The following is a 16,906-nucleotide window of genomic DNA, read 5'->3' as shown; positions in this document are numbered from 1 at the left end:
CAAAGGACCCAGAAGAGTTGGTTCCATGAGCTACCATACCAATTTACAAATTACAGTCAAATTACTTTGGGGAAAATGTGTCTTTGATTGTTGAAAAAAAAATCACTATCAACTTATGAATGAATGTGCAGTCACGAATATAATGACATGACTATTCAAACTCTTGGCATGCTTTCTGAATCACAGATCTGAAATGTTTTCTCCTAAGATCCTGATGTATTTCCCAAATCCCTTTGAGAGAGATCCAGCTTCATTGCAATGAGAAGGAAAATGGTCTTACAATCCTTATATTTCAGGATATTGTGTGAATTTGATTTCACTGGTTTCTGATATCTTTGGTTTGTAATGCCTAAAGGTCCTTTGGAACATCTTTGAAAGAAATGAAAAAGTTAGGAAAAATCACTCTCTAAAGTCTATAATGCCTTGAAAGTATTGCCTATTACTATTTTATTGATTTAAAAAATCTTTTAAAATATTGGAATAAATCAGTTTGGCAAAGTAGGAAACATTTGGCTAAAGGCATAATGTATAGCTCATAAATCTTTAAGAAGTGTGTAGCCAAATCTTGACTACAAATGGTTTTCATTTCATCATTTTTGATAGAAATTATTTCTATTTCTATATGAATCCCTAAGTGCTGCTAATACATACACAAAGAAGAGCTCAGAATTAGTTTCAGATATTTTTGTTCGTTTATTTTTCAGTTAGAACACAGAAGGAATCATTGGATAGTTGCTTGGGAAGTGGGACCAAAGCCCTAAAATCTAGTTGGAAAAGGACTTATATTTCACTGAATAATGTTTCGTTTGGCATGATTTTTATATTTTATTTAAAAAAATTTTAACCACATGCATGCATTATTTTCAAGTGTCCAGGCCATTCATTGGCTGGAGCCATTGAGTGAAAGTAGATTAAAGTACTTGGTGGTGATGGTATGAGTGAAGGCGGAGATTGTCCTGCCATTGATTCTCACATACTGAGGCCACCGTCTCTGCCCTTTTATATATATATACACACACACATATGTGCATATTTATATATGCACATTTATTTATTTTTATTTGATGCACAGGGCTTCCCTGATGGTTCAGATAGTCAAGAATCTGCCTGCAATGCAGGAGACCTGGGTTCGATCCCTGAGTCAGGAAGATGCCCTTGAGAAGGGAATGGCAGCCCACTCCAGTATTCTTGTCTGGAGAATTCCATGGACAGAGGAGCCTGGCGGGCTATGGGGTCGCAAGGAGTCTCACACAACTGAGTGACCAACACCATTGAACACCAGGTCTTATTTGCAGCATGCGGGATCTTTAGTTGCAGCATATGGGATCGGGGCTTCCCTGGTAGCTCAGCTGGTAAAGAATCCGCCTGCAATGTGGAAGCCGTGGGTTCAGTCCCTGGGTTGGGAAGATCCCCTGGAGAAGGGAAAGGTTACCCACTCCAGTATTCTGGCCTGGAGAATCCCATGTATAGTCCATGGGGTTGAAAATAGTCAGAGATGACTGGTGACTTTCATTCACTTGTATGTGATCTAGTTCCCTGACCAAGGAACAAACCTAGGCCCCCTGCACTGGGAATGTGGAGTCTTAGCTGTTAGACCACTAAGGAAGTCCCCGTCTCTGCTCTCCTGATGGAGCAATAGTCCACAGCTGTACCTGTCTATAGAGAGGCCAGAGCAGAGAGGGAGGGAAAGATGAGTACAGGTGTAAGGTCATAGTTTTGGCTACCCTTCTGTGCACAAGGATTGAAGAGCTGTAATTAGAGTATTCAGTTGTAGCTTGCTTCCATCACAGTTACAAACCGAGTGGAATTGTTTGATCAACAGTCTGGCTGGCTTCTGCAGACACAATGCATTACACACTTAAATCGTCCACTGTTCTTGATGGCAGAAAAACTTAGGACCAGTAGTTCACGCGAGACGTATATTTTATTTGTATCCTAGAATGAAGGAAAGGAAAATTTTGCAAGATGATTCACAGAGGTTAATCTATCCACTTATAGCCAAGCAGGCTGCTCCCTTAATCTCTGCAATATTATAATAACATCATGACTGGTTTAGTCAAAGACCTTGGCAAATCAGTGAGTTTCTTTAATCTCACTAAAGCATAATGATCTCCCTAAGCCCATAAATAATGATCCTGGTCCTAATTTTGACTTTATTCAGTAGATAGAAGTCATTTCTCTCGTTTAAAAATCAATTGAGTGGGGTGAGAAGGGAAGTGAGTTTTGGGATTTGAATTTGTGTTTTGCTTAATACTTTCGATGCACCTTAAATGGAATAAGCAGTGTCCCATTTTCAAGCGGCATGCCACCAAGCATGCTGCTCCCTGAATTCGTCCATCTTTGTAATTGTTTTATTCTGCCAGGGAATGCCACTTGGGACCCAGTTTCTTTTCCCGAGTCTTCATGTTGTCATTTGCTCTCAGAATGTACAGAGTTTGCCCCCACCAGGAAGAAATATTTGCGATTTTAGAATAATAGCACTGTATTCTCAGTTCTTTTAAAGTCTTTATTGAATTTGGTATGATCCTGCTTCTGTTTTACATTCTGTATTTTGGGCCAGGAGGCAGGTGGGGCCTTGACTTCCCAACCAGGGATCAAACCTCCACCCCCTGCCTTGGGAGGGGGAGTCTTGGCCACTGCACTGCCAGAGAAGTTCCTGTTTTCACTTGTTATGTCACATTGATTCCTCCCTATGTTTTGTATTTAACCTACTGTGTGTCTGTTATGCACAAAAATAGGAAAGCAGAAAGATAGACTAATATACACATGAATATAGACTGTGGATAGTTTTGCCATCATGCTGCTCACCGACAGGGAGCCTGACATGGATGTTCAGCTCTGATGAGCAGGGCTGTGCACACTAACCCACGCATATTCAACTGAATGGAAACATGCTATTCTGCATGTTCTCACTGACGTAACCCCCCGTGTAGGAGGACCCCCTACTGCATTTAAATGTATTTATCTATCCTCCTAGATCAGAAGCTCCCCGACAGGAAGGGATGGATGTCACAGTATCTTAATTGTCCCTGCGGCATCGAACACACCATCTTCCTTGCACACAGTGGATGTTTATAAATTTAATAGTAATATATACGCATTGTCTTTATATAATGAATATTACTCAACCATAAAAAGGATGAAATAATGCCATTTGCAGCTACACAGATGGACATAGAGATGAACATACTAAGTGAAATATGTCAGAAAAAGAAAGACAAATATCATATGACATCACTTACATGTAGAATCTACAACAGTGATATACATGTGCTTATTTACAAAACAGAAATAAACTCACAGACATAGAAAACAAGCTTACAGTTTTCAAATGTGAAAGGGGCAGTGAGGGGATAAATTAGTGGTTTGGGATTGGCAGATACACACTGCTGCTGCTGCTGCTGCTGCCACTGCTAAGTCGCTTCAGTCGTGTCCGACTCTGTGCGACCCTATAGAGAGGCTCCCCCGTCCCTGGGATTCTCAAGGCAAGAATACTGGAGTGGGTTGCCATTTCCTTCTCCAGTGCACGAAAGAGTGAAAGTGAAGTCGCTCAGTCGTGTCCGACTCTTAGCGACCCCACGGACTGCAAGCCCACCAGGCTCCTGCGTCCATGGGATTTTCCAGGCAAGAGTACTGGAGTGGGGTGCCATTAGGTAAAGAACAAGGTCTGCCTGTATAACACAAGGAACTATATTCAGTATCCTGTAATGACCCATGAAGGAAAAGAATCTGAAAAACTGTGTGTGTTTATGTATTCTGAACACTTTGCTGTACACCTGAAACTAACATTATAAATCAACTGTACTTCAATAAGAGGGAAGTTAAAAACTAAAATTAAAAATAATAACAGTAAAGTCACATGATGATTCAAAAGTGTCTTTCCTCACAGGTCAGTTCTATTGTAAAACCTCATGTTCTCTATTATGGAAGTAGAATATCAGAATTAAGTAATTAAGCTCAGAAATCAGGGAAGAGAGTTAAACAATCTGTTTTCCATGGGTGGACCTTTTTACCCATCTTATTTGCCTCTGCCTGCTAAGCATCTGAAGATTGCCGCCCTTTGCATGAGAGTACATATGTGGTTCTTTTCTGTATGAAACCGTTCCATCCTTTTTTCCAAAGATGCTTCAAAGAACAAATCATTTCGGACTTTAATGGTTTAGATTCTTTTCCTTCAAAATGAGCACTGTTTGGCCTTTGCATTCTAGCAGGATTTTTCTTTCACCCTTTTTTTTTTTTCACATCTAAGTTAGGCTATAGGCCTATTGTATTGTAGCATCCTTCCTTCACTGTAATGATCAGTCACAGGACATCAGTGGGAAAGGAAATACTGAAGAAATGATTAGGTTCTCTTGTTAGTCTGGTTTTACCAGCCTTATGTGCAGCAAAGAATTTATAAGTGCTGTCCTTCAGCTACCTCCTTTGATCAACATAATGCAGAGAACTAGGAAATCCAATAATAAGAGAAGACATTTGGCGGTCACTCAACAATTTAGTGATGTACAAAACGGAGAGCTGAAATATAGATGCCTGGAGGCGGCCTTGAGCCCAGCAGACTTCCAGGAAACCTGTAAATCACCCCTCCTTTCCTGCAGGCCGCCTTCTCTCCCTGCAATTTAGTTTTCCCGCTTTGAGCTCAGACAACATCCACGGCATGTTCTTAAGCCAAAATAGAAAGCGGGGGATTTATGGCAGGGTGATTCTTAAACATCAGCTGTTTAAGTTGAGGAGAACTGTAGTGGAATGTGTGATTCCTAGACAAAGTGTTCACTTCTTCTTTTTAAAAACCACATTTGACTCACAGCTGGATTGTCTCTGGAAGAGGTTAGGTGTTACCTCAAGCCATGTACTTCAAGTGGGCTTTTGGACAGTCCTCCTACAGGAACATGAAATGTAGTGTGAGGTTGCACTCTGAGAGCAAGTCTTGCTCACCTCATGGGCTCATGCCACCACGCATCTGAGCCAGCAGTCCTTCCCCACACAAAGAACCATCCAAAGTTGGTAAATATGTGAGCACTTTACATAAAGGATTTAAAGAGCCAGTAGCAGTACAGAAGTATGAAAAAGACTGTTGACTATGATAAAGATGATACCAAAGGAGAAATGTGGATGAGGGATGAATTAGGAGGTTGGGAATTGACCTTTACAAAATGTCTATATGAAATAGATAATCAGGGGCTTCCCTGGTGTTTCACTGGGAAAGAATCATCCTGCCAATGCAGGCCTCACTGGTTTGATCCCTGGTCTGAGAAGATCCCACATGCTGGGGAGCAGCTAAGCCATGCACCACAGCTACTGAGCCTGTGCACTACAGCCTGGGAAAATCAGCTACTGAACCCACGTGCCTAGAGCCTGTGCTCCACAACAAGAGAAGCCGCTGCAATGAGAAGTCCACGCACCACAGTTAAGAATAGCCCCCACTTGCCACAACTAGAAAAAATCCCAGGCAGCAACAAAGACCCAACACAGCAGGAATAAATAAATAAAATTATAAAATAGATAATCAACAAGGACTTGTTGTATATAGCACAGGAAACTCTACCCAAGAGTCTGCAACCAACTATATGGGAAAGGAATCTGAAGAAGACTAGATATACGCATATGTATGACTGACCACTTTGCTGTGTGCCTGAAACTAGCACATCACTGTAAATTAACTGTCCCCCTGCTCCTTGTTACTCTCTCAGTCACGTCCCAGCTATACTCCAAAATAAAATAGAAGTTAAAGTTAAAAAGAGGATAAAGATGCTTTGAACAGAATTCAAAGGGATTGTCACATAATGGTCCCGTTGAATGGCAAAAGTCATAAGAAGCTGCCTACAGATATACTAAAGAAAATAAAGCCAAACCCTCTGGGAGTACCATTGTTTGTAGAACTGAGTCACAATTTCCAAATAAATATATTTTTGCTTCTTTATAAAGTCACTAGGCTTGTAGTGCAATAAAAAAAATAGCAAAACTTTAAATTAACACACCAAGTTTCAAGCATTTCAGGAAAGCATTGATTAGATCTGCCAGTGGAATGAGTGCATTTGGTGAATGACCTAATTAGTGTGGAGCATGGAGTTCTTTCTCACTGCTCTCTGCTTCCTGCTAATTGCAGAGCTGCTGGCCTTCTCCCCCTGACAAGGAAGGAAAATAAGGACAGGGGTGTATGGAGGAAACAGTGGCATACAGTTTTCATCCATTTGAACCTGCTGCCAGGCTTCATTATGTAACTGAGGCAGTGAGACCAGTGGCCTTCCAGCCTCTTGGGCGGGTGTTTCCAGTGGGTCCCATTTTATCGAGGATTTTAGCAGTTACCATAAAGCATTATTAGCTGGAGCTGAACTAATCTCCCCATGCTGGCCCTCACCAGATGTAGGTATGGAGGTTTCTGTTCCCAGGCTTGATGATTTATCATTAAGGAGAGCAAATTGAAACCAAATTGGAGTTGCTTTATTCCTTCATAAATGCATCATTATTCTCTAGGGGCAGCTTCGTATTTCATTCCGTTTCTTTGTGTTTGTGATGTAGTATACGCTGTCACATAAAACTCAAGAGTGCAGTGTTTTCCTCCAGAATCATGGCGTTTTGGGGGGAATTACTTGAGATGTTTTACCTGTACACATTCATTTTAATTAGTGAAAGTAAGTTTGTATGAAAAACAGAACTTACTGAAATATTTTTTAAATATTTTCTTGGTGTGGACCATTTTTAAAGTCTTTATTGAATTTGTTATGATATTCCTTTTGTTTTATGTTTTGGTTATTTTGGCCATGAGGCATAAGGGATCTTAACTCCCTATAGCTAGGAATTGAACCTACAGCCAATGGAAGGTGAAGTCTTAATCACTGAAATACCAGGAAAGCCCCCAAAACATTGATTATTTTATAACTTTGTTTCCCAGGAGTCTTCAGGAGAGATGTTTTGTACTAAAGAGCCCCTCCTTTTGCTGGCACGATGGCTATTTGGAAAGACACTCTTCTCAAAGTTCACCTATCACCTCCCTGATTCAGAGGAGGCTCAGGGAGTCTCCTCCCCTGACAGGGATTTCTTCTGTTTGGACTGAAGTTTAGCCCCGGAGCTCAGCCTCACGATTTTGTACTATCCTGTGGGATGTGTAGGGTGGATGAAATGGAGGAAGCCACGCTGTTATAGCAGCCAGGAGTCGTGAAATCCCTGGGGCCTCACTGGGTGGCAGCATGGCTGAGTGAACCATGGCTGCTTGGTAGAGTCAATGTGTATTAAGACACTTTTTTTTTTTTTTTTTTTTTTTTAAATTTTTTTTTAATTTTAAAATCTTTAATTCTTACATGTGTTTTAATAGTTAATCTTCACATAAGTCCCATGGAGTAACTTAGCATCTTTTTAAACATGGTTTCAATTAATTTCAACAAATGTTTATTAAGCTCAGGCTATGTCCCAGAAACAAAGATACAGAAAGAAATAACACGTGGAAAATGTTTTTTTTTTTTTTCTTCCTTCCAGTTACTATGAGCAAAACACCAGGTCCCTGTTTTAGCAAAGGACAGCCCTTTAGCCATGTTCTAGAACCTCTTTAACACTTCCACTTTCTCAGGAACATTATCCTAAAAATTATCTGTCTTTCTGCCTAAAGCTTTAATCTCTTGGCTTCTGCTTGATCTTTCTTAGCAGCATTCAAAAGTACTAAGAGCAGTATCTGTCTCATAGCAGAGCAACAAATAAATACATGTTTAATATTTTGAGTGAATACTCAGTAGTACTGTAACCCAGGCCAGGGAATAGGTACACATGTGTGTGCAGACAAGTAGGCCACATTCCCAGAGGTGCTTGTTTCATTTTTCCAGAGGTGAAAAATGAGCATTGCTCGTTTGGTAAGCTCGCAAGTAAGTGCATCTAGCATCTAGCTAAGGTTGGAAACCATAGACCCTAGCATCTCCCATCTTACAAGCAACAAACATAAACAGCTCCTTAGCCTCACATACCCCTCAAGCTAAAGCTGGCTCCTAGCTCTCCATCCCAGCGACAGAATAGCAGACAAGACTGTAAACCCTCTCTGCTTCTCCATCTTGCTCTTGCTCTTCAACCACTCAAGCAGCCTTCAGTCCCCATGCCTGGCCTGTAGCTGAGCATGGTAAGAACACGTGATACATGCTACTGTACATAAAATAAGCTACAAAGACCTACCATAAGGCACAGTGGACTATATTCAGTATTGTAACAACCTGTAATGAAAAAGAATCTGAAGCTGTGTCCATGAAACTAATCCAATGTTATAAATCAACCATGGTTAAAAAAGACAAGTTCACATTCTTAAAACACTGGGCGTCTCCAGCTCCCATCTTGCTCTCACAGTGGCCTTGGACACCAGTGATCTCTCTCTCTGTCTCTTTGGCTTTGAGACATCTTCTTCCCTTTGCACTTGTTTCTTTCCATTGGATTCTCCTCCAGCCTCCTTTGACATCTCCTTTTCTCATCTCACTAACACTTCAGTGGTGAAGTTTTAGCTCCAAACCTGTGCTCTTTGTTTCTACTTATACCAGGCACCTTTGTTGTTTTTTTTTTTCCATTTCTGCAAATTGTACCTTCATGCTGTTGACCTCCTAGATTTTATTTCCAGTCTTATTCCCCTTTTTGAGCACCAGCCTAATATATCCAGCTACTACTTGACATTTTTACTTAGATGTCTCACAAGCATTTCTGGCCCATCATGTCTCAAACTGATATTTTAATTTTCCCTCTCCCCCGCTGGTTCCTCCTTCAGGCTCCCAATTTCTGTAAATCACATTTCCACCTGCCCATTGGCTTATGCTGAAAAAAACAGTGGTAATCTTTGTCTGTTTGTTTCCCTTATTTCGAACTCAGTCCATCCATCACTGGGTCCTGTTAATTCTGCCTCCAACATGTAAGTCAAGCCATCCATTTCATCCTTTCTATTTCATGGCCAGTTGCTGTTTGTCCAGATGACTATAATAGCCCCTAGGTCATCTCCCTGACCCCACTCCTATTTCCCACCTCCCCTACAACCAATCCCATCTTCAGGACAAGCCAGTGAGAGTTCTGTTATAAAAATGCAGGTCATCTCCTGCCCCTGCTTTTGTAAAACCTTCAGTAACAGTCAATCATCAGAGTCTGTGGTATATGCTCTCATTTTCTTTCAAGGAAGGTAAACCAATTTGTTATTATAGATTCATTTGTGTGGTTATTCTTTTTATGCTCATCTCCCAACTCAACTATAAGCTGAGTAAGGATGCAAACTGGAACTATTTTTTCCCCACTAGTCTATACTCTGTACCTGGCAAAATGCCTGACATAGAATTTCATTCTTGAATGAGAAAGCAGCCTGTGAATGAATGAGGAAGCTTGACCAAAGCAGGAGGTGGAAAAGGTGACTTATCAAACCTCATGTAGCCCATTGTGTTGAGGACTCAATCACCCCCTAGATAAGTGTACTGACTGAATGAGCTGGGTTGAATTTTTTTATGGGATTGTTATATTTCATGTGCTAGCCTCAACATCTAAGAGATTTTGAAGAATTGTGACCTCTCTCTCTGGTGGGCTTCAGAGGCTTCTAGAAATAGGTTGCAAAGTAAGATTATAAAGTGGTTCATTGTACAGTCTATTTGGAGAGGCCTGTGCACATTTGGCTTCAAATCCTGCTCTACCAATTAAGCAGCTTGTGATTTGTGGGGGTCAGTCTTGTCACCTGGCTTACACTTTGGTTTCTCTATGTAAATACATAAACAGGCATGAGGACAACGGTATTGATACCTGTATCATTATCATTTCATCAGGTGCCAACACATCACCCACCCAGGGCAGTTGTTGGCCCATAATAGATAAAGTCTATATTTTATTTTATCATAGGCTCCCCCTAACACTGCTTCTAGACTTCTTTTGCTCTTTCTCCTCTTTTTCTTCTTCTTCCTTCCTTTTACTCATCTCAGGGATGGTAATCTTCATGTTACTCACATAGTTTGAGTTTTGTGGGACGAGAGGAATTAGTAGCACTAACAGAGCAGGCTTCCTTGTGCATTGGAAACACGAACTTCCAAGCTTTTCAAGAGCATTGGATGGTACACTGATGAGTAACACGTTCATTTTTTTGTTAACATGCTGGGAGGGAGAAAAAGAAGACAAGATGCAAGGGGAGAAAATTAAAAAGTTAATTACAAGAAACAACTTGGTAATTGAATTCCTATTCACTCTTTAGTTATTTCAGGGAAGAGGGTCACAGTTCACGGTTAGTAGGTTTGCCTTACCAGTGCTCTTCAAAACTTCTACATGAGAGAAGCAAGGGGATACAGAGCTGATACTTGCCTGGCAGCAGAGAAGAAGAGCAGGATGCATGTGGGGTGGGCTTTGAGTGCCCCAAACACATTCTTGATCATTTCTAGTTTGAAATACTTTTGGCAGCTGATATTACTCTCAGGTGAAGCCCTGACTAATACAGCTATATTTCATGGGCATGCAAAATCCCCCTTTTTCATTTATTACATTTTACTGGCTATTTCCTTAGCCTCAATATACACACACACAGAGGCACACAAAGTACAATATAGGCAACTTTGGGAACTTCTCTGGTGGCTCAGATGGTAAAGAATCTGCCTGCGATACGGAAGACCCAGTTTGATCCCTGGGTTGGGAAAATCCCCTGGAGAAGGGAATAGCTGCCTGGAGAGTTCCATGGACAGAGCAGCCTGGTGAGCTACAGTCCATGGGGTTGCAAAAAGTCAGACATGACTTTTTCCCTTTCATGGGCAACTTTTATGCTCTTTTCAGATTGTACTTAAGCTTCAAAAAAAAATAGCAAATAAGTGACATGGGTCTTCATTTCTTATGTTTAAAAAGACGTTTGAATATTTGTCTATTTATCATAAGTTCCTTAACAGTCAAAACTGTTTATTTAGGATGTTATCTTTGAGAGAGACATGTCCTGTAATGAATTAACATGGGCTTGGAAATCAACTGGAACTAGGCTCAGATCTCCCTGAACTCATTCATCACCTTCATTCATTCATTCAACACCTTCATTCATTCATTCATTCAACATTCATTTATTGAATGACTGCTTGAATGCCAGAAACTGTTAAGTTTGCCGGTACTAACTTCATGCAGGTTCTAGCACTGCTTTTAATACCATCAAGTTTTTTGAGGTTTAGAAAATTACCTTTTGAGATAAACTTTTCTACATTTTTCAGCATTTTGTGTTCCTAATTCTTGCAACAAATTCACTGAAGAAAGAAATGATTAAATATGTTACCTTATTCACCAAATTAATCTAAATCAGCTTGCTGATTGCATAGCCAATCTCCAAAGCAACCTCTAGAAAATAAGCATGTTATTATTTTATGTTTAATATTGTAATCTCTTTCCTGACATGCTAAGGGCCATAGATTGAGGTCTATGGTTCAACCTGGGTCATGAGTGCGAGTGTGACCACAAACTCCCATTGCATCAGTGACACAGAGCTGCTTGCGAGCGCTAACCCGGGGCTTTGTGTTTTCACAGGGTATGGTTTTGTAGATTTCGACAGCCCAGCAGCTGCACAGAAAGCGGTAGCGTCTCTCAAGGCAAATGGCGTTCAGGCACAGATGGCCAAGGTAGGAACGGTGTTTCTGCTTTATTACTTTTTTCTGCTTTATTACTTTTTTCTTCTGTGATCGTATGTTTTTCCATTCCTATGAGATGAATTGAAATTGGAGTTTGTGACCATTTGGATTATGTTTGTTAGGGAGGAATAAGAAACCTCATCGTAGACTTGGCTTGGAAGAATCTGGCTGGTTTATTTCATCAATTGTTTGTGTATATGTATTAATGTTCTCTTTTATTATGGTTACTTTATTGGCAATTCAAGGCCACTTGTGAAATGCTCTGTTTTACCCCAGATAGGAGAGGTGTGTGTGCGCCCATGTGTAATCTGGGGCTCTCACCTATAAACAGTTTTGGAAGAGTACAGTTCTCAGTAAGATGTCTTTGATAAATTATGTATTGAAAAATTGCTCATTGTCATGCTGGGGATAGATGATCCCTGAATGAGGGGATGGTCTGATCTGTGCAGGGAAATGAGTTTAACCCAAGTGTATATTGTCTGTATTACTAGGATTTCACTTTGGCCTTTAAAATAGAGTTTTCCTAGGTAACAGTCTCCCATATATTAATAATTTTCAATACACTGTTATTGTTTTGTAAAACCAGTAGTAGTTTGGAACTTTCTACCTGAAATTATAATGCATTTTTATATTCAAGAAAATAAATAAAATCATTTGTAATAATTTCTTATCCTGATATTGCAGTGGTAATTACAAGAATCTACACATATAAAATGATATAGAAATACACACACATATTGTTCACTCAATGGCAACTTCCTGGTGTTGATATTTTACTAAAATTAACATATAACCTTTGGGGAGACTGAGTGGAGGCCCCAGGGGATCTCTCTATACGATCTTCCTATAAATCTAGGATTATTTCCAAATAGAAATGCTTTAAATATCAGTTATAACATAGGAATGCTCGGTACATGTTTGTTTTAAGATAATGGTCATTTTGGAGTAACTCATATGTAACTTTAGTTTTCTGATTCCTATCAGCGAACGTGTGGATCTTTGGCTTCTCGAAAGTTAGGTGGAAAGTCAGCAAGTCTTGAAATACGGATCAAGTGCATTTAGGTCATATTTGTGTGTATATCAATACTTACTATTAACTTTTCCTAGAGAGAGCTGAGTTACACTAAGTTGTCAATTTTTTGGTCATTAGGATTTTATTATCATTGCTAAAATTCTTTGATGACATTTTCCATTTTCAACAACTATAACCAGAGGTAGGCTATTTGGTTTTCTTCATCTTCTAACAAGCTGATACCTCCCATATCCTTTAACCTTTCATTGTGGGTCACTGCCCATAGAGATTACTTTGGTGGACTCGTTGCCCTTGATGACACATTAATTGTTTTTCTAGGTGGGATAAATTAGAATTTGAAACCTTTCAGTTGTGTAATGCATTTCTCCTCATGACTGTGACTAGAAGTTTTGAATTTGGTCATGAACTAAGATTGATGAAGTTAATCTTTGTAATTAATAAGGGAATTACATGCATGTATTGGTTTAAATGTTACCTGATGAAAGAATCAAGTTACTTGGCAACTTTAGTAGTGGCTTCTTATACCCAGCAAACATGTGATATAAAACATAGTTATTAGGGATATGCAAAAGAGAAATTGAATTTCGAGCCTATTGACAAGAAAATGGTGATACACATGCTTAAGTAAAACCCTTGTTATTGGCGTATCTTTGATCTGTTCTCTGGATACACTGCCAAAGTTTGCGAATTGCTAGATTGTGGCAGTTTAGAAATAATGATTACACTGTTCAAATGTCTCTCAGAAAGAGACAGTTATTTGTTGGATAAAAACCACTTGTATCTTGAACAAGAGGAAAAGAAAGCTGTCTTTGATTTTATAACCACTGAGAATTTGTTGTGAATATTTTCCTTTTGTTTCTGAGCATTTTGGTATACAAGGAATCTCTCTCTCTTTTATATACACACGCCAATCACTGACATCTCATCTGGACAGGAAACTGTCAAAGGGAAGATATCTTGAAGAACTTCTAGAAATGATCAGTTATAGTCAGCATGTTGACCCTTGCCCATGTCCCCTGTACACAGTAAGGAGATTCCAACTGCTTTGCTGAAAGGCACCTATTACATTTCTGGAGTTGCTTAAAGATCTCTGCCTTATCAATTATGCTGTCTGTGAGGAGGTTCTTATTCTCTTTTTCCTCACTGATTTTGAGTCTAAAGCCTAGAGCTATGGGTCCACATCTGCCTACTGGAAAACTCTCAGCAGTAAATGACTCTGTAATCGAACTACCCAGAAGCAAATAAATAGCCTCCCTTTGACAATGAAATGGAACACGCTTGACCACCTGTATTAGCCGATTTCTCACTGAGCTATTGGATTTCATGGCCTTTTTTTTCCTTTGTCCTGGTGAGAACTGTTATTTATTATCATATAAACCTGCAGTCTGCAGGGTGTGGAAAACTCGCACCATATTTTTTGCCGTTCAAGTACCTAGTGAATTGCTGCCTGCATCCTTATCCTTATCAATATCCTACTATGCAGTTGTGGACTCAGGATTTAATGACTCCAGGATTTTCAAGCAAAATGCCACAAATAACCTAGGTTCCCAATAGCAACCTGGAGCAAACATGAAACATTTCAAGTGAATTGCTTTAGATGTCTAACTCCAATGTGTGCATATGAAAAATTCAGCTGATTTGTCAACAAACAGGAATTAAACAATAAATCCTTCAGTAAGTGGTAATTGATTAATAATGTATAACCATTAACACATACTATCATTTTCTGTGTACTTGCTGTTCTGCCAAAAAGGGTTTTTAGGGATCAAAGGATATGTTTCTTTTAGGAGAACACATTTAAAATATTTTATTAATACACAGCAGTTAAGAGCATAGGTTTGGAGGGAGACAAACTTGGCTTTGAATCCTGGCTCTTGTACCACCTGGCTGTGTGACCTTGGCTAAGTTATTTAAATATTTCTGAAATTCTCCAATAATAATACTTTGGTTATAGGACTGCTGTGAAAATTAACTAAAAAGATAACAAATAATTTAGCATAGTACTTAGATTATATTAAAATTCAATGAATGTTAATTATTCAATATTGTTATGCATTAAATTTAAATTTGTTACTGAACTTTCCATAAATCATGATGCATGCTTCAAGTGTTACTTTATTTAAAAAGTTTTCTGAGAAATACAATCAATAGGATCAATCAACAAATGTTTTAATTGCTTGCTAAGTGCCAGGCACCGTGGTAGCTGTTGGAAAATCAAGATTTAATAAGAATTCTATCTTATGCTGAATTTTCTTCATGTAGTTTATCTCTTGGGATAGCTACAGCTCTGGGTTAAAACTATTGACTGTTGCTGTTCTTGCCAATTTTAGGGTATTTAGGAGAAAGTCATTAATATGCCTCAACCATAAAAGGAAAACAGCTGAGGAAAAGGAAAAAAAAAAAAAAAAAACTAACCACAGTTTACCTTGTAGGTGTTTGTTTTACTCATTAACAAGGAAGTTGTAGAAAGGCAATGAATGTTTTGAGTGCCATCAAGGTTAAGGCTGCTCTGCAGCTCTTCATATGTGGTGTTCATCAATACATTTGCATTTTCTTATGTAAAATGCCACATATTGTACCCACATTTAAGCCAGGAATATGAAAAGGGTAAACGGTTGAAGGATCTTAAGACTGATTCTGAAATTTTAAAAGCTTTTCCAGACTCCTAGCTCAGGAACTTGTGTTTACATCTCAAAGGCCAAAACTGAGTCATATGGTTTCTCCCTTAGCTGCAAGAGATTCTAGAATGATGAATATTTTATCTTGTTGACCTGTAGTGGAGAAAAGCAAGAATTGCTTATATCCCTGGCTATTTGAGCAGCACGCATTCATTCTTTCCTGAAGGGAGCCCACCTCAAAGCCTCACCCTGTAATCACATGTGGGCACAACGTCATCTCTAATAGGCCCAGACTCAACTGCTTAGCAACTTATAGCTTTTAAAAACAACTTATCAGGACTTCCCTGGGGGTCCAGTGATGAAGATTCTGTGCTTCCAATGGAGGGGGTTCGATCCCTGGTCAGGGAACTAGATCCCCCATGCCACAACTAAAGAGCCTGCACACCACAATGAAGATTGAAGGTCCCATGTGTCACAACTAAGACTCATCACAGCCAAAAATAAATAATAATAATAACAAAGTTATCTGTGTTCCCACAGTACAGAATGACAGAAAACCAGGAGACATGGATCTGATGGAAACTACCACTTTGGAACAGAGAGTTTGCAAAACAGAAATCACTGATAGCTAATACATATAGAATTCAGCTGGGCAGCAGTGGAATTCTTGTGTTAGCCAATCACATCATGCATGCCTGGCATCCAAGATTTCTCTTGCCCACTATTTCCCAGGGTTTCATGGAGGGCTGCACAGCTTTAGAAACTGAGTTTTTCCTGATATAAATTTTGAAGCTCCAGAATGGCTCTATATACTCTGCAGTCAGTAATTACCACCAGCCAAATTTTGGTCATCTTCACCTTAGCAGCTATCTTTCTTATTTCCCACATGTCAATTACAATCATGAGGAAATAGAACACAGTTCTTTCTTCCACGGAAGAAGTCACCCTGTGCTCAGTGCCTTTAAATAGAGTTTTATCAGGGATTCCCTGGTGGCTCAGAGGTTAAAGTGTCTGCCTGGAATGCAGGAAACCCGGGTTTGATCCCTGGGTCGGGAAGATCCCCTGGAGAAGGCAATGGCAACCCACTTCAGTACTCTTGCCTGGAGAATCCCATAGAGGGAGGAGCCTGGTAGGCTACAGTCCATGGCGTCGCAAAGAGTCAGACATGACTGAGTGACTTTACTTACTTTTGCTTATCAGGTCTACAACTATGACTGCTGTACCAGTTACAAAAGGTGGTTCACCCCACTGTGGGATATCTAGAATAAATCAGAGTTAGGTTATCACCAAGGATACCAAGTGTCCAAGAGGATGTCAGATCATCAGGAATAATGTAAAAAATACTGTGTCAACCATTGCTGCTGCTAAGTCACTTCAGTCGTGTCCGACTCTGTGCGACCCCATAGACGGCAGCCTACCAGGCTCCCCCGTCTCTGGGATTCTCCAGGCAAGAACACTAGAGTGGGTTGCCATTTCCTTCTCCAATGCATGAAAGTGAAAAGTGAAAGGGAATTCGCTCAGTCATATCCGACTCTTAGCGACCCCATGGACTGCAGACTACCAGGCTCCTTCGTCCATAGGATTTTCCAGGCAAGAGTACTGGAGTGGGGTGCCAAATGTCAACCATTAGGATAATATAAAAATGCCATGTCAACCATTGTGGAGAACCAGGTTGGTAC

At 39.9% G+C, this 16,906-nt stretch overlaps 1 protein-coding gene across 1 annotated transcript in view; it reads left to right on the top strand.

Moving 5' to 3' along the window:
• Positions 1–16,906, top strand: part of RBMS3 (RNA binding motif single stranded interacting protein 3) — a 620,879-nt gene that overhangs the window by 167,722 nt on the left and 436,251 nt on the right. The window contains exon 4 of the mRNA XM_052644461.1: positions 11,476–11,567. Coding sequence (XP_052500421.1) covers positions 11,476–11,567 — 92 coding nt within the window. The remainder of the gene's footprint in view (positions 1–11,475; positions 11,568–16,906) is intronic.

Source organism: Budorcas taxicolor, chromosome 1, assembly GCF_023091745.1.
Source record: "Budorcas taxicolor isolate Tak-1 chromosome 1, Takin1.1, whole genome shotgun sequence".
NCBI lineage: Eukaryota > Metazoa > Chordata > Mammalia > Artiodactyla > Bovidae > Budorcas > Budorcas taxicolor.
The sequence above is the reverse complement of the archived record's forward strand: the minus strand, read 5'-3'. Positions and strand labels throughout refer to the sequence as shown.